Below are 18954 nucleotides of genomic sequence, written 5' to 3'. Positions count from 1 at the left end.
GTGCACTGTAGTTTATTGGACTGTAAGTGGTGTGAAAGCCAAGGGTGCCTGGGTGTGTGTAAGGACTTGGCCTGTGTCACTTATGCAACAATTCCAATGCACATTAACCCCTCAGACTGTGTCAGTGATTAAATGCTATTGAACTATAGAACGTTCCATTAATAATGGAATTCATTTCCAAATACTTGACAATGTGAAGGGAAATCCCCTAACCCAACATCCTGTATCAATCAATATGTTACATAAGTAGGCCTTTACTGAACTGTAACAGAATACAGATTATGTTCAAACATTTATTTCAAACAGACAGCATCTCAAAGAGAAACAACAATGACAGACATCCAGATGAAATAAAAGAGCTCATTTAATGTTCAAGTTTTCTGGATTGTTTTTTTTATTGGAGTAACAAAATGTGATGTGCCCTCAGCAAACTCCACACGAGAGTTTGCCAACCTGCTGTATTAGAAGCATTTACTCCACGAAATCAAGGGGTTTCATCTGCGTCCTTCCTTACAACCCCAGCAATCCCACCTTACCATCTTGTATTTCCACGGTTGGTTGGAAGTCTCTTGGTGTCAAGTCGTCTCAAGTTCCATTTAGTCCGTTTTAAATATTTAAAATATTTACAGAGTCCATTATTCCAAAAACTCTTTAATCCCACTGTTGCTCGTATAATGCTGAAACAGGTGGAAGGGAAGAGCCTCGTCTGGTTTGAGTAGAGAGAAAATGGAACAGTAGAGCTGGTGGAATCAAAGGGGTTGGTTAGGCTGACACTGTCCTCTCTACAAGATCTGAGTCCCAAATGGCAACATATTTCCTTTGTGTACTACTTTTGACCAGAGCCCTAAGTAGTGCACTATATGAGGAGTAGGGAGCCATTTGAGACATGACCCTATTAGGGTGCCCTAATAGTATTTTGAGGTTAATTCTTTCTCCTCTATGGGATAGGCTGAAAAATGACGTTTGTTTAAATACATGTTGAAATGTCTATTTTTGCCATTGTTGTACAATGACCTATGATCCTTTCTTATGAAGAATTGAAAAATGAACCATTAAAAAGATGAAGAAAAAAAAGGCCACACAGTTAGTCACTCATTCTTTTCATCAAAGTATCTCCCTACGTAAAAATAAAACTCCCCAATAAATACAAAGACAGCAGAAAAAGAAAAAAAAAGTCCAATAAGAATGGACACATATAGGGCTCTGGTCTGGTCCATCCCTGAGCTCGCTCTTTTGAGAAGGACAAAAATACCAGGAGTGACCAAAAAAAAAGGGAAAAAAGAATTGATATGGAAAAGGTAAAAGTTCCAATAGGACGTTATTCCTACATGTTCCCTGTGTCTCCAGGAGCAAAGATCCTGCCATTCCTCTTGGTTCCTGAGGCTCAACGTTAAGTACGTCCACTGAAGAAAAGAGGTGGTTCCCTTTTCCCGCTGGGGGAGGGGAGGGGGGGATCCTTAAACAGAGGTGATGACAATCATGAGGTGAGGGGAGATATTGGAGATCCGGTTGAGGAGGTCAGGGGCTAGCCGGGATAGGTGGCTCTCTGAAAACTCACATGGTGGGAATATCTGCAACACGTAGGCAGGCTGGAGAAGAGAGATAGAAATGGATCAGTTGAAAGACTAAACTATCTAAAGACACTTCTAAAACGGAAAACCACACACACATTGAAGCAAACTTTTAATTTGGCTCTAAATTACAGCATTTTGGATTTGAGATCAAATGTTTTATATTGGCCTTGCATCGCAGTGTTGCCGCATCACTATAGCCTGGGGTTTCGATCCCGGGAGTCCCATAGGTCAGCACACAATTGGCCGAGCGTCGATCAGGGTAAGGTTTGGCCGGGGGGCTTTACAAAGATCATTGTGCTCTTGTGGCAGGCCGGGTACCTACAGGCTGACTACGTCATCAGTTGAATGGTGTTTCCTCTGACACATTGGTGCGGCTGGTTTCTGGGTTAAGCGAGCAGGTATTAAGAAGCACAGTTTGGCGGGTCATGCTTCGGAGGACGCATGACTCGACCTTCGCCTCCTGAGTCCGATGAGAAAAATCAGGGTTAAAATAACAAAAAAAAAACAAATAAATGTATATTAAGCGAGAGGACAGTAAGTCACCTTTTATTTGAGGGTTTATTTCATACATATCCGTTTTAGCATTTAGAAATGAAAGAGCTTTATGTAATCCACCCATTTAAAGGAGTCACTAGTATTTTGGACAAATTCACTTAGTGTATAAAATGTTGTCTAAAGTTTAGTATTTGATCCCATATTCCAAGCACACAATGACTGCTGGATGCATTTGCAGTTTGCTTTGGTTGTTTTTCGGATTATGTTGTGCTCAATAGAAATGAAAGGTAAATCATGTAGTGTCATTTGAGTCATTTATTGAAAATAAGAATTGAATACGTTTCTGAACACTTCTACATTAATGTGGATGCTACCATGATTATGGATAATCATGAATGAATCGTGAAAGAAAGTTAGCCATAAATATCGTGCATCTAACTTTCTCACGGAAGCAGCCACATTAATGTAGAAGTGTTAAGAAACATTCTTATTTACTATAGTGACTACAAAATGAAAATAGTATTTACAATTAATTTCTATTAGGCACAACATAATCTGAAACAACCAAAACAAACTGAAAATGCATCCAACAAGTTTGTAGAGTCACAAGGTTGATGTAGTCATTGCATGCTAGGAATATGGGACCAAATATTAAACTTGACTACAATGCAGACTTTTTAAAATCTCAATATCAACTAATTTCTGATTAACAATTAACTACCTTACTGTGATTGTTTTCAATTAAAATCGTGAAAAAGAAACAAAAATAGCTTCTTAGCAAAGAGCAATTTCTCAAGAATTTGTGTGGGTTGTAGACTCAAAATCAAATCAAATTTTTATTTGTCACATACACATGGTTAGCAGATGTTAATGCAAGTGTAGCGAAATGCTTGTGCTTCTAGTTCCGACAATGCAGTAATAACCAACGAGTAATCTAGCTAACAATTCCAAAACTACTACCTTATACACATAAGTGTAAAGGGATAAAGAATATGTACATAAAGATATATGAATGAGTGATGGTACAGAGCGGCATAGGCAAGACTCAGTCTCATGCTACCACTAGAGTGAAAGCACCGCCAGCATTCAAAAGTGACCAAAACATCAGCCAGGAAGCATAGGAACTGAGAAGTGGTCTAAGGTCACCACCTGCAGAACCACTCCTTTATTGGGGGTGTCTTGCTAATTTCCACCTGTTGTCTATTCCATTTGCACAACAGCATGTGAAATTTATTGTCAATCAGTGTTGCTTCCTAAGTGGACAGTTTGATTTCACAGAAGTGTGATTGACTTGGAGTTACATTGTGTTGTTTAAGTGTTCCCTTTGTTTTTTTGAGCATTGTATATAAAACACAGGAACATATAAGTTGACTGCACTATAAGTGAATATGTCCAAATACTTATGGCACCTTCAAAATGGGGATAGATACATAAAGTGCATTCATTTCTACACTGTAAAACTAACATACCCTCAAATAAAAGAAGGTGCCATTCGGTACTGTCGCCTCACAAAACATTTGATCTCAAATCCAAAATGCTGGAGTATAGAGCGAAATTAACAGTTTAAGCTTCACTGTCCAAATAAATACGTAGGGGGGTGTATAACTTCATATTTGATCAAACACAAGGAGTGGCTGATGGTTTGCAAAAACAGACATCGACTGTAGCGAACACCTAAATAGGCAGACAGACCCACCTGATTGGAGCCTGGGTTGGGGACATTGATGATGCCTGCAGCCAGCTTGGCCTGAAGGTAGTTGATGAAAGCGGTTCTTAGGGCCTGGGTCTGGTTCAGGACATCCTCCTGGTCCCGTCCACATGGCAGGGCAAGCAGGAGACAGAACTCACTCTCCCCCTGCAGTAGACAGAACATAAATCAAATTAGAACAAGGACCTGATATGGAGATGAAAGCTAGAAATTCTTAACCATTACTTTAGTTGCTGAGAGACTAGGTTATAAGTTAAACATTTTCCTCATGTAGGATCCACTCACTTGCTGTTTGCCTCCACTTGATGATCTGGGCCAAAAAGTCCTCATGCAGTCTTATATTGTGTGTATATATATATATATATATATTTAAAAAAAAAATATTCACTGTATTTGTAGGAAATCACTCTTTATTTAATGAAAATAACTCCAGAATATATTTTATATCATTAATTTCCCCGAGCTTCTTTTGGCCATTGAAATGCTCAGTAATTGTGTGTGTGTTAGGAAACTAATTTGAAGACATGTACATACACAGCCCTGATTGACTGAAGGATGATCTAGATTCCACCCCCTTACCCAGATGAACAGTTATTGGTCTAGTATAAATCAGATAAGATTGTGACAACATGATATAGCCAAAATATATCACAATATTTTTCACATTGTTAATGGTGTGATGGCATTTTATGGTTAAGATTTTTTTTTAAGTTCATAATTTGCTTAATAAGTTGTGCATAACCCTAGGGTAGCAACACAAAGCTTTTTCCATTCGGATTGTTTTATACTGTTACGTGGGGCTGCACAATATGGGCATCAAATCTTGGCCTTAGTTTTAACCAAATATTACAATTGCGATTTGACAAGAGATTTAGATCAAAACACTTGGGTGAAATGTTGGCATTATGGAAATAGACTGGTCACCAACCTGAGTCAAGTTTACTTTCGCAGTCAAAAAGCAAGCTGAGATCTACCGCTCAGATGTGTTTTAACTTTAAAAAATGTAAGCCTATACAACATTAACATAATAAAAACTGTTCTGTAGGAATGAGGTTAGGCCTACTGCACTAACACATCACAGCATATTGGCTATGCTTGGATTGTCAATATTGTTCTTCTCAGACCATATTATATTTCAAAACTCAAGCTTAGATAAAACTGATCAGTTGTATCACTTGCCAGGCAAAGCTGAGCATCAACTGAAATCATTAGCTTTTTTATTTTACTGGACTGATGGTACCTGCATCTGATGGTCAGTCTCGGCGGCGGGAGAGAGCAGAAGAGGGTCCCGCCTCACAGTCCCTGTTCTCTCCCTTCCTGGGTGAGACTGACCTGAGGGGACATAGTCGTCCACATGGCGAAACTCTACACTACATTATTTGTGCCTCATGCACAAATTCGTTGCTCCTATGACCAGAGAAAGTGAAATATTCCTCAATATTTAAAGACACGACGAGCTGCTAATAATAAAAATGCAGGGCTACCGATACACTTGGCAACTCATTCATTGCAGCGTGAGTGGAAGTAGGGAGAAGTGAGTTATGTTTTGTAAGTGTTGAATCACATTTTTAACATGAACTCACTCAAAAACAGCAGCTCTTTGCTTTATTCTTTGACAGCCACTCTCTGGTCATGGTTTTAAAAGTGATGAAATCTCACGTAGGCTAATAAACTTTGCTGTAGAGTCGTGGAAGCTGTAGGCATGGTAATTTGAGCTAATCCGATTGGCCAGCGCAATTTAGCCACAGCTCTGCCGGGTAGCCGGAGTTTGTCCGTTCAGACAAAATAAATGGTTACAATTTGCCTACACGGCACGCATGGCTTCTGAATGAAGTGCACCTACCGTCAACAGTGCAAGACAAATATTTGTTTTATATGAGCACAAGGCTTTATCATTGGCTTTTCTACAGACCTGTTTGGTGATCGACTAGGAATGCCTTTAAGATCAACCAGTTCTAATTCTATAGGTAGAATGTAATAGTGGGCACTTTGAATACAGTGTTGGTCTGACATGAAAATAAATTAGGGAAAAAAAGCATACATATTTTAATAGGCCTACCATGTGTGCGCGCACGTGTATATATTTTTATACACACAGTGCATTCGCAAGGTATTCAGACACCTTGAATTTTTCCACATTTTGTTACACTACAGTTTTATTCTCAAATTGATTTAAAAATTCTTCCATCAACCTACACACAATATCCCATAACGACAAAGCAAAAACTTTTAAAATTTTTGGCAAATTTACATAAAAAAAAAGTACATGTAAATATCACATTTACTTAAACTCAGTACTTTGTTGAAGCACCTTTGGCAGCGATTCCAGCCTAGAGTCTTCTTGGGTATGATGCTATAAGCTTCAAGTCCGGGCTCTGGCTGGGCCACTCAAGGACATTCAGAGACCTGTCTCGAAGCCACTCCTGAGTTGTCTTGGCTGTGTGCTTAGGGTCGATGTCCTGTTGGAAGGTGAACCTTTGCCCTAGTCTGAGGTCCTGAGTGCCCTGGAGCAGGTTCATCAAGGATCTCTCTGTACTTGGCTCTGTTCATCTTTTCCTTAATCCTGACTAACCTTCCAGTCCCTGCCACTGGAAAACATCCCCACAGCATGATGCTGCCACCACCATGCTTCACCGTAGGGATGGTGCCATGTTTCCTCCAAATGTGACACTTGCCATTCAGGCCAAAGAGTTCAATCTTGGTTTCATTAGACCAGATAATCTTGTTTCTCATGGTCTGAGTCTTTAGATGCCTTTTGGCAAACTCCAAGTGGGCTGTCATGCCTTTTACTGAAGAGTGGCTTCCGTCTGGCCACTCTACCAAGACACATTTCAGTTGAATGCATTCAGTTATACAACTGGCTAGGTATCCTCTTCTCCTTTCCATAAATGCCTGATTGGTGGAGTGTTGCAGAGATGGTTGTCCTTCTGGAAGGTTCTCCCATCAACAGAGGAACTGCAGAGCTCTTTCAGAGTGACCACTGGGTTCTTTGTCACCTCCCTGACCAAGACCCTTCTCCACTGATTTCCCAGTTTGGTCGGGCAGCCAGCTCTAGGAAGAGTCTTGGTGGTTCCAAACTTCTTCCATTTAAAAATGGAGGCCACTGTGTTCTTGAGGACTTTCAATGCTGCAGAAATGTTTTGGTACCCTTCCCCAGATCTGTGCCTCGACACAATCCTATCTCAGAGCTCTACGGACAATTCCTTTGACCTCATGGCTTGGTTTTTGATCTGACATGCACTGTCAACTGAGGGATCTTAGACAGACCTTATAGCCTTTCCAAATCATGTCAAATATATTGAATTTACCACAGGTGGACTCCACTCAAGTTGCAGAAACATCTCAAGGATGATCAATGGAAACAGGATGCACCTGAGCTCAATTTTTAGTCTCATTGCAAAAAGGTCTGAATACTTACGTAAATAAGGTATTATTTTTTTTACATATAAATTAGCAGAAATGCCTAAAAAAAAAGTTTATTCGCTTTGTCATTATGGGGTAGTGTGTGTAGATTGATTTAATCAATTTTAGAACAAGGCGGTAACTTAACAAAATTTTGAAAAAGTCAAGGGGTCTGGGTACTTTCCGAATGCGCTGTACATACTCTATATATACACAAAAGTATGTGGATTTGGCTATTTCAGCCACACCGTTGCTGACAGTTGTATAAAATCAAGGCCACAGCCATAGACAAACATTGGCAGCAGAATGGCCTTGCTGAAGAGCTCAGTGACTTTCAATGTGGCATCCCACAATTGTCCCAGACTATGTTTGGAATATTTATTTATTGCACAGAATACGTCAACTTTTGCACTATGGTGGATAGTAAATTGACGCTGGCTAGTGCTTTTGCAGTTTGTTAGGCCTACTCATCTTGTTGACTGACAAATCAAAGCAGAGCTCTCACCTTTCAAGCTACTTTTTTTCAATTCATCATTAGTTGCATCATGCAGCCTTAATGTATTAAAAATTTGAATGTGTAGCCTAACATTTGTAGAACTAAACTTACATTACTAACTCTAAATTAAGCATATAGGAGTACCTATTTATTTATTTTTTGTTAACCGCTCAACACAATAGCCACCGGTGCTTTCCATTTTATTCAGCTTTGTTCGATTCGATTTTTCATTCTATAAAACAAAAACAATAATGCCACGGAATTCTAAGCACATCTTGTCTGCTAAATTAACTGGTGTAGCCCACAGTCATAGCCAGATCAGGACCTAACAGAAGGACAACTCAGAGTATGCTATTATGTTCTTCTGAAATAGACTACCTTTTCTTCATATCATGCTTCTGTAGTACTGTCTAAAATAAATACTGGATTTGGCTATAAGGCTATATTAAATGGATTTATTAAGACTTTTTTAAATGTAGATGTTCCAAAGATCTGCATCAGTGGCTTGTAGGATGTGTGTGGAAGTCAGAAGATGCCAAATGTGTTTGTTAATTAGACGTCAATAACCGTGACAACGACAGTTATTTCCTTGACAATTACCGGCTGAGGAAATTGTGACGGGTCACAGCCCTTTACACTCGTACCCGTCGGCGGGTTGTGTGGGTTGACTGACAGCTGTTCTGAACGTGAGCGCCTCGTGCAACAATTAGTCGCCCCCGCCGCTTCCGCCAGTAAGGCAACTTGGTCACATTTTGGGTTGCCTGAGTGAGAGAAATGCTGTAAATTAAGAGGACTCTACGCAGTTTCAAAAAACGAGACGTTGAGGATTACAATAAATACTGCTTTGTCATAAAAGCAAGCCAAACCCCGCGAGTCCAAATGTGCACTTCACATAAAACTTGTCATATACAGTGTTATCATTTATGATCACTCTGATGTAGTTACAAGATGACATGGCATATATCCTTGGTTGTTCTGAAGAGAATGAGCCTGTTTGTCTATTGTCAAGAAAATTTGCTGCGTCACACACACCTGAACGCACTCATGACTTCTTTCTATGCGCACCAAAATTATGATCTGTTTCACTGAATTGCATTGTAATATCAGATTTTAGAACTTAGCTAGTCATGTTGGCAATAGAACAGTCTTTCAAATGTTGACCACCTGACCCATATTGCGCTTTATATTTGACCGGTGTTGTGTGAGGGCGGGCATGCAGAGTTGTGTTACAAATAAAACTAAGTGTGCTTGTTTTAGTTACTCAACGGCACAGCTAGAACTAAAGAAAGCACCTTAAATAGGAACTGTGCACACTTTGGTTAAGTGTGTGGCCACTTGGAGACACCTAATAGTCCTCTCACTTAAAACCTTGTAATCTTTAGTCTTATGTTGCACCTAACTCACAATTTCCAGGAATATTATGTTCCTGAATGTATGAGTATTTTCAGATTTCTTATCAACAAATGTGGCAAAAAATACAGTGAAATACACATAAAATCAACAGTGTAATGTTTGGATTCAGTCGTGTCAGGTGAGCTGTTGTGTCCTCACCTTTGGTCTAATAATTTTCCCAAAATCTCCAAAAATTTTCCTTTCATGGTTATGCTTTTCATATTTCTTTTTTTAAGAAACATTTCAAAATTGGCCATTCCCATGAGTGTAAAGGGTTGAGATTGCCCGTGGCACAATTCAAGGACATTAATAAAGACTTTGACAATATAAATATTAGTTTAGAATTTACTTTTATTGACAGTAGTCTACGTGTAGGCCTATATTATTGGCTGTTTGGTTTGCGAGGGGTTTTCCGACGGCACTATTGATTCTGCCTACACGTTAAGTAAAGCAGAAATGTACCAGGTTTGTTTGAACTTCCTATTAGATTAGTCTATCTTGCAATTGTTTGTTCGCCTCTCTCGTTTTTACTATACTGTTTTTATTTAAGCTATTCGTAAACAACTTTCTGAGCTGGCCTATAGATTCATTTGATGGTTGATCGCGAAAGAGTGGGTCATGCCTAGGCCAACTAGTCACATTGAAATTGAACAGGGATTAAGGAGAAAAAAAGGGTCAATTAAGATTTTAAAACAATACGCCAGACAACTGAGTGTCCTCTGCAAAAGGCCCATGATAATCCGAAATAGGAGAAAGAGGGGGGGGGGGGGGGGGGGGACAGACCCTATCTGACATGTTGTGCTACTTTGGTGCTCTACGCTCTTTCCACAATCTACATTGTTCTCTTGCATTATGTTAATTGTCCAACTACTTAGGCTATGGCAATTAGGGAATAGGCCATTTGGCACGTCGCCCTGCTGTTTGCTCACTGCACTGCGCTGTTGTGTGCTGCCAGATTCCTGCAGGGCGGCCAAGTTCACTTACGCTGAACCATCGTTTGTGACATCTCGACGTCATGGCCGCCAAACACCGTCGACAGACGATGCAGTCGTAACAAAATTGCCCAACCTTAAAATGAACTCTCATCCCAATGTAAACAATTCAAGGACAGGGACCAGAAACTTACTGTCATTCTTCTAGCCACACCATCCAGTTGTGACGCCTCGAGTCTCATTCTCTGGACGATCCGAAGCAGCGATCCTCCCTCTGGTAGGGGCAGTGACCGTAGGGCCAATCCTTTGTTGCCACAGACAAAATGCAACTGGACAGCAGCCTGGTCATTTTTCAGTGCCAGCAGCCCTTGCCACACTATCGGGTACTTCTGCTCAAACAGAGAAAATATTTTTTTTCTGTGATATAAAAACTGAATATAATTGTGAATAGTGTTCCTTTACTACACGTTATCCTGTCCGCTCTTGTCCTGCCCTGTTCAGTTGTCTCTGTCCAGATTTACCCTCTACTCCTCTCTAATGCACTCTTTATTCCCCATTTCCATATGTCCAAGTGACTCACCGTGAGCAGCTGCACCATGTTCACAGGTTGCTGTCCAACTTGTTTCACCTTGACATCAGCTTGTGACTGGCTGGGATCTGCACCCTGAGGACCAGAACAAAGGGATTTTAGTATAAAGAAGGTTTTGGTTTTCAAATGTCATTTAAGACACGACTACATGATCATTATTAAATTGTGGAGATATAAAATTACATTGAATAGGGTTTAACTCACTAAGGCAGAAGTGATGTTGAGAGGTACCTGGTTGATCCCAAAAGGAGAGGTCTCAGTGATCTGTGAATGGATGGCCCGGGTGTTGGTGTAAATTCCTGGATACTCCGAGAAAGAAGCTCCCGTCCCCGATGGCAGCAGCTGCACCCTTTGGGGCGACGCCATGGCGGCCATACTTGGCCGAAACCCCATCATCCCATCCTTTGGAGGAGAGTGTGGCCTCTTGACCTCCTGTGGCTTTGTGACATCCTTCTCGGACACACCTTTAGCCAGCAGATGTGCCCTGGGGGACATCGACGAGGTGATGTTGGTAGATGTTGAGGAGGGTGGGACAGTCTCTTGGATGTGTCCCTGGTGTGGCTCTGGGGCCGAGCGCTCTCCCTGAGGGTGGTGCATGAGCACACGCAAGTCCCTGGGCGACATGTACGGGTCCAGCTGCAGCCCGCTAAGTAGAGCCCCACGGGGATCCGGCTGCATAGTCTCTGCTTTCAGCTGTGTGGCAGATTGTCTCCCTGTGGCCTGATGGAAGCGCCTGGCATCGTCTTGCTCTCCCTCATGGCCCCTCACATTCCCAGGGTTAACCTTGAGGACTATGTCTCTGCCTACCGCCTGGGGCGAGGTGGGGCGTTGCTGGAGAGGACCAGACCAGGGAGAGGCAAGAGGGTCTCCATGCATCCCGAAACTCATGACAGATAGGGGTGGCGTGTTCACCCTGACCTCTCCTTGGACAAGGTGCCCCATGGGGATTGCTTGGGAGGCACGATGGGGTGACATCCTTCCAATGCCACCGTGAGCACTGTGAGGTTGCATGATGACAGACTGCTCAGGGTGGTGGACACTGGTGACATACTGCTGCATGGCGGGCAGGCTAGAGGGCAGCATCCCAGGGAGGCCTTTGGGAGAGGAGGAGCCGATGGGAGAGGACACTTTAGTGAACGGAGAATGTGGATGGCCTGACTTGCGAGGAGAACGGGGCTCCTGTTTGACCCCACTGAGATGTGAGGGAGTTCTGTCAGTGGCCGAACCGGGAACAAAGCCTACATGGTTGCCAGCCGGAGAGGGCAGGTGGGGGCTCATTGCAGGACTTATGGCAGAGGTCCAAGATGGTTTACACCCATCAGCGTTCATAGCGTCAGCCCCATCCACTTTCTTTGGATGCTTCAATAACATTGTGAACTCTGAATGATGGTAACCCATCACTTGTGGATTACCAACTGTCTGCTGAAGCCTCTTCACGACTCCTCCTTGAGGCCCTGATGGGTAGGGAGATTCTAACTTTTCCATACCAGTGTTTTCTTGTTTAATGGAGGAAACCGTTTGTTGTGTCTTAAGGTGCCCATGGTCTGTCTGTATTGGAGGACACTTTGGAGTGTTTGACTGGGAGTGGGTATACATCTCCTGTTTTATCTGGGGCATGGACACTAGCTGCTGAGATTCCATGTCAACTACAGTAGCTGGTGGGATCTGGCTGATTTTGGCACTTATCCTCTGTGGTCCCTCCTTGATCTGTCCTGAGTGACTCAACACCACCACTCCCTCTGAGGTATTCACCCTTAGACCTGGGCTGGAGCCAGTACCCAGACCGGAGCTCTCAACCAAGTACCTCCCAGCACTTCCACCCTCCTCGCCAACTGATGGTCCATGGTACGAACCACTGTCCCTGTCCTCCATGCTGGGCGGCCTGTATGTCTGCTTGGGAAGTGGCATGTCCACTACGGGATTTCTGTCAACTGACATATTAACCTTCTCCATGTCAGGTGGATTGCAAACACGACTGATAACAGAGGTGGCAGTGGAGGCAATAACAGAAATGACAGACTTTGACTCAGGGGATGGTAGTGAGGCTGGGGGCCGGACTACAGGCTGAGCTGGATGAGGCCTGTTGTCATTAAGAGAGGTCTTACTCGTCACAGCAACCATTGGGGTATTACTTTCAGGTAGGTGTGGAGGATCCCTAAGGGATAAGGTGCCCAAATTGCTAGGAACAGAACTACTGCATGGGACTGGGAGTGAAACATTTTTGTGCTTCATGAGAATCCTACGCAAGTCACTGTTGTTACGCTCAGTCTCCAAGGGCTCAGTGTCAGAGGGAATTGCTGGGTTCTCAAAGGAAGCTGCTGATGCTCTAGGAGAGGAAGAGACACCTGCGTCCTTGGACTGGTTGAGCCAATCTGGTGGGGAAACTGGTATCCTGCTTGGCTGTGTGGGTCTGATGTTTGGCCGGGTTGGGGGTGGAGAAAGTGAAGGTGAGATGCACTCAGGTGGTGGTGGTGGTTGTTGTTGTTGAGGCTTGGGGAGAGTGGGACTTTTTGTTTGGGGGCAGACAGGTTTCAGATGTTGAGGTGGAGGTTGCTCTGTAAGGACTGGAGGTAACTTCGATTCTTTAGGCATGTCCATAGCCTTAGGAGCCAAATGCTCCGTTTTAGGCTTCCAAGAGGTGGTTGTAATGACACCGGCAGCTGGGGTTGAGGGAATAGTTTCTGGAACAGGCTGTGAATTAGAGGGTATGCTGTCTGATGTGATAACAGAGGTGTTCTCCGGTTCTGATGAAATTTCTTTTACAGCGTCCTTTTTGTTAGATTTTTGGCTCTTAGACCGTTTCGGTGTTTTAGCTCTGCCCTTAGCACCCTTCCTGGGTGTAGTTGGGAAAAAGGACTCCCCCTGAATAGGGGATATGTTACTAACAGGTTCAGCTCCCTTGGTCGGCTGGACGAAGGATGGAATCTCTAGGTCTGAATCCACAACAGCACTAATTACCGGCTCTTGAGGCAGAGGGACGGGTATATCCTCACCCATAATCGAATCAATGGCAGCAGCAAGTTCATACTCACTAGCAGGATTGGCAGATTTCTCTTCCTCAGTGTCAATTTTTAATTCTGCAGATAGTGGGGCAAGTGGAGTTGGTGACTCTGCTGGGAGGGTTGGGTCTGTCAGTTTAGCAATGTTCTCCACAGCTTGCTCAAGCTCCTGTTCCTGTTGTAGCAAAGTTTTAGGATCTATTGGCGGCTTAGTTTCTGGTGTGCTCTCATCTTTATCCTCGTTGCTAGAACTCACATCTTTTCCTGGGCTAGACTCTAATAATGGGTCATTAGTAGATTCGCCTGGTTTGGTCTTTTTAGAAGAATCATCCCCATTTTCAGGTTCCTCATCCCCCATTTGAAGCAAATCTTTCACCTCAGTGACATTTAGTCTGATCTTCAGGTTCTTGAGGACAGGAGATTTTGGAGTCCGTGTCAAGCGTGGAGCTTTTCCTCTCCCACTCTTCTCCATTTTCTCCAATACAGGCTGTTCTTCCACGACTGGTGGTTCAGACTCTTTCTCGCCAAATTTAGTTACACTGGCTTTCTCGTCAACAGGGTCCTTTTTCTGCCTGTCTTTATCTCGTGATTTCTCTGTTCCTAGTTGTTGCTTAACATTCTCCTCTTTCTTTGTCACACCTGGTGCTACAGTATCTTCCTTACATGAGACAGTGCAATCCTGCATGGCCAAACTGTCTTCTGTAAAATCCATCTGCTGAGAAACATCTTCAGGTGGTTCAGTTTTGTCCCCCTTCCTACTTGATCCAGTCGCTATGGGCATGGGTAATTGACTCGCCAAAGCTTTATGACCATGAGGAGAATGTCTGCCTTTTGACACTTTTGAAATTCTTTCACTACTCTCTGATTCATTGGAGTCTGTATCCTTGGTCTCCATTTTCGATCTATCCCCTTTAGCTGTTAACATGTCCTCTCCTTGTCGCCGATTCTTAGGGGGACGTCCCCGCCTTGAAGTAATAGGTGCAAGGGAATCCTGCTCTAACGGTTGCTGAGGGGCTGCTTCCTTGTCTTTGTCTCCACCTCGTTTCCGTGCAGTGCGGGGTGACTCAGTTACATCCTTTCCAGCCCCCTTAGTGGCATCTTCCTCAACTGGGGTGGCATACACAGATTTCACATTTCTACGCCTTGCTCTTCCAACAGATATACTCTGCTCTGTGCCATGTTCAGGGTCTGCTCCATGTATGGGAGACTTGCCTGTGGATTTGGAATCGGAGTTTCCCTTTGAAGACTCTGCTCTTGGGGATGATGCACGTTTTGTGCGTTCACTCTTGCGGGTAAGTGGTTTCTCTGAACTAGTTGTTGAAACCAAAGGAGTCAGTGGGACTTGAGTAGGAGACTTACTCTTTTTGTTCTTGGACTTTTGAGGTGGTGAAATTGACTCATCACTGGTTTCATTATCAACAAGCACCTGGGTCTGATTGAGTTCAAGTTTCTTTTCCACCTCTGTATGAGTGTCTGTATTGTCAGTGTTGGTATCATCTTTTGAAACCTCCATCTCCTCAACAGGGTTAGGTGGTGTGGAACTTAAAAATTCAGGTGGTAATTCAGGTGCCGCCAGCTCAGGCTCTGGTACAAAACTACTCACTGATGTTTCATGAAGGCAATCACTGCTGGAAGACTGCTCTGGGTTCAATATTTGAATATCCTGAGCTATATCTTCAGATTTCTCTCCACTAGGGGTTCTTTTAACTTTTCTCACAGAACGGATGTGCTCAGGGGCTACTAAATTAACAGAAGCAGGGGTCAACATCTCATGCGGAGGTATTTGCAGGAGGGGAGGGAGCTGTTCATTTTCTCTGTTTTCTTTTGTCAAAGGTTCGGGTGCAGCTGGCTCTGGACCCTTTGGCTCTGGAGTAAACAGGTCATGTGTTTCCACTATTGGAGACATCTCTTTGGGTGGATGAGGTGGAAACATTTCCTTGGGTGGAAGGGGTGGAGACATTTCCTTGGGTGGAAGGGGTGGAGAAGTATGCTTGGGTGGAGACATTTCCTTGGGTGGAAGGGGTGGAGACGTGTGCTTGGGTGGAGACATTTCCTTGGGTGGAAGGGGTGGAGACGTGTGCTTGGGTGGAGACATTTCCTTGGGTGGAAGGGGTGGAGACGTGTGCTTGGGTGGAGACATTTCCTTGGGTGGAAGGGGTGGAGACGTGTGCTTGGGTGGAGCCATATCCTTGGGTGGAAGGGGTGGAGACGTGTGCTTGGGTGGAGCCATTTCCTTGGGTGGAAGGGGTGGAGCCATTTCCTTGGGTGGAAGGGGTGGAGCCATTTCCTTGGGTGGAAGGGGTGGAGCCATTTCCTTGGGTGGAAGGGGTGGAGCCATTTCCTTGGGTGGAAGGGGTGGAGACATTTCCTTGGGTGGAAGGGGTGGAGACATTTCCTTGGGTGGAAGGGGTGGAGACATTTCCTTGGGTGGAAGGGGTGGAGACATTTCCTTGGGTGGAAGGGGTGGAGACATTTCTTTGGGTGGAAGGGGTGGAGACATCCCCTTGGGTGGAAGGGGTGGAGACATTTGCTTAGGTGGAGACATCTCCTTGGGCATAAGTGGGGGCTGGGAAATCATGTGGTTCTCAGCAGGGCTAATAGGTTTAGTCTCTGGATCCATGACCGGTTCTGATGTTTTAGGAAACTGCAGAGGTTGCTGTTCTGCCACCCTATTACTATCTACAGAATCTGCTCTTTTTACTTCATGTAACTGTTGGTCTTTCTGCTGTTGCAGCCGCGTGAACTCTAAAAAGCGGCTATGGAAGAGGACAACTGGTTCTGTGTCAGGCTGCCCATCTGCCAGGCCTAGCTGACCAGTTTGTTGAGCCGGACTTTGCTCAGGGTCCTCATGCTTTCGCTCTAGGTGCTGAAGACGTCTTGAGTCCTGCTCAAAGATTGAGCTGTGTAGGAAACGAGAGGCAAACAGTTCCCTGCGTTCATGTTCCTCTGGCTTGGGCTTGGGGTCTTCCTTCCTGTCATCTAGTTTGTCTTCAGACCCACCACTGCGAATTTTCTTCTTCTTCATGTACCAAGAGGGTGTAGGCCGTGGTGCTGACTCAACCTTTTCAGTATCTTTCCTGCTGCGCAAACCAGCAAAGTGTGAATCATAATCCAAGAAAGACCAGTTGTCCTCCCTAGAGGAGGACAGAGACTTTGCTCGCTCTAGCAGAGCCTTGGTATCTGGTGTGATGGTCTGGTCAAGTGCAAAGGAGTAGAACTTCATCCTCTCCAAAGTGGCAAGCTTGGGGTCTGAAAATCTGTCCACTCGTTGCCCGTCAGAGAAAGGCATAGAAGTGGAGGGCATAGGAGAATGTGGTTTGTGCTCTCTATCCTCTTCGGAATCGGATCGTACTTCCCCAGGCTCCAAATCTTGCAAAATTCCATACTCCAAACGCTTGCGATTGTGCGTATTTTTTCCAATGCCTCTGGAGAAGTTTAAGTCAGGTAAAAAATCTTGCTTGACTCTGCTCTCCCACTGTTTTTCCCGCTCTTCTTCACTAAGTTGTAAAGGAGTGCTTGGCTTGGACATTTGCGTTGTATGTGTCCTTTTGACTGCCAGCTCCAGGTCTGGGTGGCTTTTATCCTCCGTTTTAACCTCCCTGAGATGTGAAGATTCAGCAAAGTCCTGCTCAGCATGATGAGAGAAGTGTTGCAAGCCTGGAGATGCAGTGTTGTGCCACTCAGGATCTTCACTCTTTTGCCGGAAGCTCCTGTAGACACGGTCCCCCCTCTTGGCACTGATATCTGCGTCAAATTGCTCTAGTTTCTTGAGTTTATGAGATGGGAAATGATCTGTGACATCTTGAGGTGGCTTGCCCACTTCATGTACCAGACTGCGGTGTTCCAGGTCCTCCGTTTCTAAGCCTTGTGGACTCCCAGCTTTTTCTTGTTTGTCTGGCTCTTGAAGCTGTTGGTGGAGCCTCCTTTGCTCCATCTGTTTGCGGTAACTTTGGGAGAGATCAATATCCAGAGGCTCTTCCTTGACACCCTTGTCATTGTCTTGTGCACCATATTTGAAAGGGCTCTGTGGATCTTGATTTCTTGCATTGTCTTGGTCCATGTTCCCATCATGGGAGAACCTTCTGGACATACTGTGGCGTTTTGAGTCCATAGGGTCCATGCTCCCCTCGGGCAGCTCTTCTTGTCCTCTCATTGCAGGATCCTGACCCTCTTTATGACTGCCAAGAAACACCAGTCTCTCTGATTTGGATCTTGAATCCCTCCGCTGTGAGTCTTTTTGCTGAGACTTTCTGTCACCATCAATCTCTTTTGTAAAGGCAGTGCTAGCTCCAAAGTCTTGGGGTTGACTCCCATCCTCATCTTCCAGCCTTCTCCTCTTCTGTCGAATGGTTCTCCCACTGGCATCTCCAAAGCGCCTCTTTCTCGCAGCCAACCTATCAGAATCCACTGATGGATCTTTCCCATCATTTCCAGTGTCAGATTTTTGGTGTTTTCTGGAACGTGTTTTACCATCCTTGTCTGCATTCTCACCTTTCCCCGACTCAAGCCTCTCACTTTTTACAGGCTCATGGCGAGAGGTTGACGTTGTCGGATCTGAAGGAGGGTCATTGTCACCTTTATACCGCTGTCTGTCAAGGCTGTCCTGGTCTGACACCTTTCCCCTTCCAGAGCCTCCATCCAGGCTGGGTTCTAGCTCTGTCTCAGATGGAGGGATGCTGGGAGAATTCACCTTTGCTTTCCTTGACTTACTCTTCTCCCCTTTTTCTTTGTCACCTTTCTCCTTTCGTCTCCCCCGCTTGCTCTTCTCAGCCCCAACAACACGCTCAGGTTCAACCAGGTGGATGTCTTTTTCCAACCTCTCACTCTTAGAGCTGGCTCCATGTTCCAAAGGAGGAGCCTTGTCAGTCTTGTCAAAGCGTGGTGGTGAGAGTGAGCTGCAACTACCACTTCGCTCAGAGGATTGACTGTAGACCCGTCGCTCTGGGTCTCTGGGAGCACGCTCAGATGGTGAAGGGGAGGCAGAAGGGGTGATCGGTCGCCGTGGATGAGAGGGGCTCCACATGCCATGGTCTGCCTCAAAGCGCTCCCGCTCCCTTTCTCGCTCCCTCTGGATGTATGTGTACTTCCGAATGTCCTGCTCAAAAGGATCTCGATAATCCCTGAACTCCCGGGGGTCTTCATGGTAGCGTGGGTCAAAGTGTTCTCCCTGGTAGTGCTCCAGTTCAGAATACCGCTCACGGCTGCGGGCAGGATAGTCTCGGCGAGGATCTTCGGGGTAAATGGTGCCAGGGGTGCGTGCATTCTCAAAGTAGGCTCTTTCTGCTGAGAACTCATGGTATGGAGGTCTTGGTCGTTCCTCTCTGTAAAGAAGGGGGTTGTGGAATAGGAGAGAGGAAAAAATAAGAA

The 18954-nt window shown here is 44.7% G+C and overlaps 1 protein-coding gene across 7 annotated transcripts in view; it reads right to left on the bottom strand.

Moving 5' to 3' along the window:
• Positions 1-273: 273 nt before the first annotated feature.
• The window catches only part of LOC109892849 (msx2-interacting protein), a 32081-nt gene continuing 13400 nt past the window's right edge, over positions 274-18954 (bottom strand). For 4 of the 7 annotated variants that reach the window (XM_031833978.1, XM_031833964.1, XM_031833976.1 and 1 more), the window contains 5 exons: positions 10793-18908; positions 10580-10663; positions 10194-10388; positions 3766-3927; positions 274-1589 (listed from right to left, as the gene is read on the bottom strand). In XM_031833978.1, coding sequence (XP_031689838.1) covers positions 1458-1589; positions 3766-3927; positions 10194-10388; positions 10580-10663; positions 10793-18908 — 8689 coding nt within the window. In that variant the 3' untranslated portion in view covers positions 274-1457. The remainder of the gene's footprint in view (positions 1590-3765; positions 3928-10193; positions 10389-10579; positions 10664-10792; positions 18909-18954) is intronic. The other 3 variants (XM_031833984.1, XM_031833986.1, XM_031833972.1) reach the window with 3 other exon arrangements.

The sequence above is a fragment of the Oncorhynchus kisutch genome, linkage group LG1, assembly GCF_002021735.2.
Source record: "Oncorhynchus kisutch isolate 150728-3 linkage group LG1, Okis_V2, whole genome shotgun sequence".
NCBI classification, from domain to species: domain Eukaryota; kingdom Metazoa; phylum Chordata; class Actinopteri; order Salmoniformes; family Salmonidae; genus Oncorhynchus; species Oncorhynchus kisutch.
Note: the sequence above shows the minus strand (reverse complement) of the source record. Positions and strands in the feature narration are given on the sequence as shown.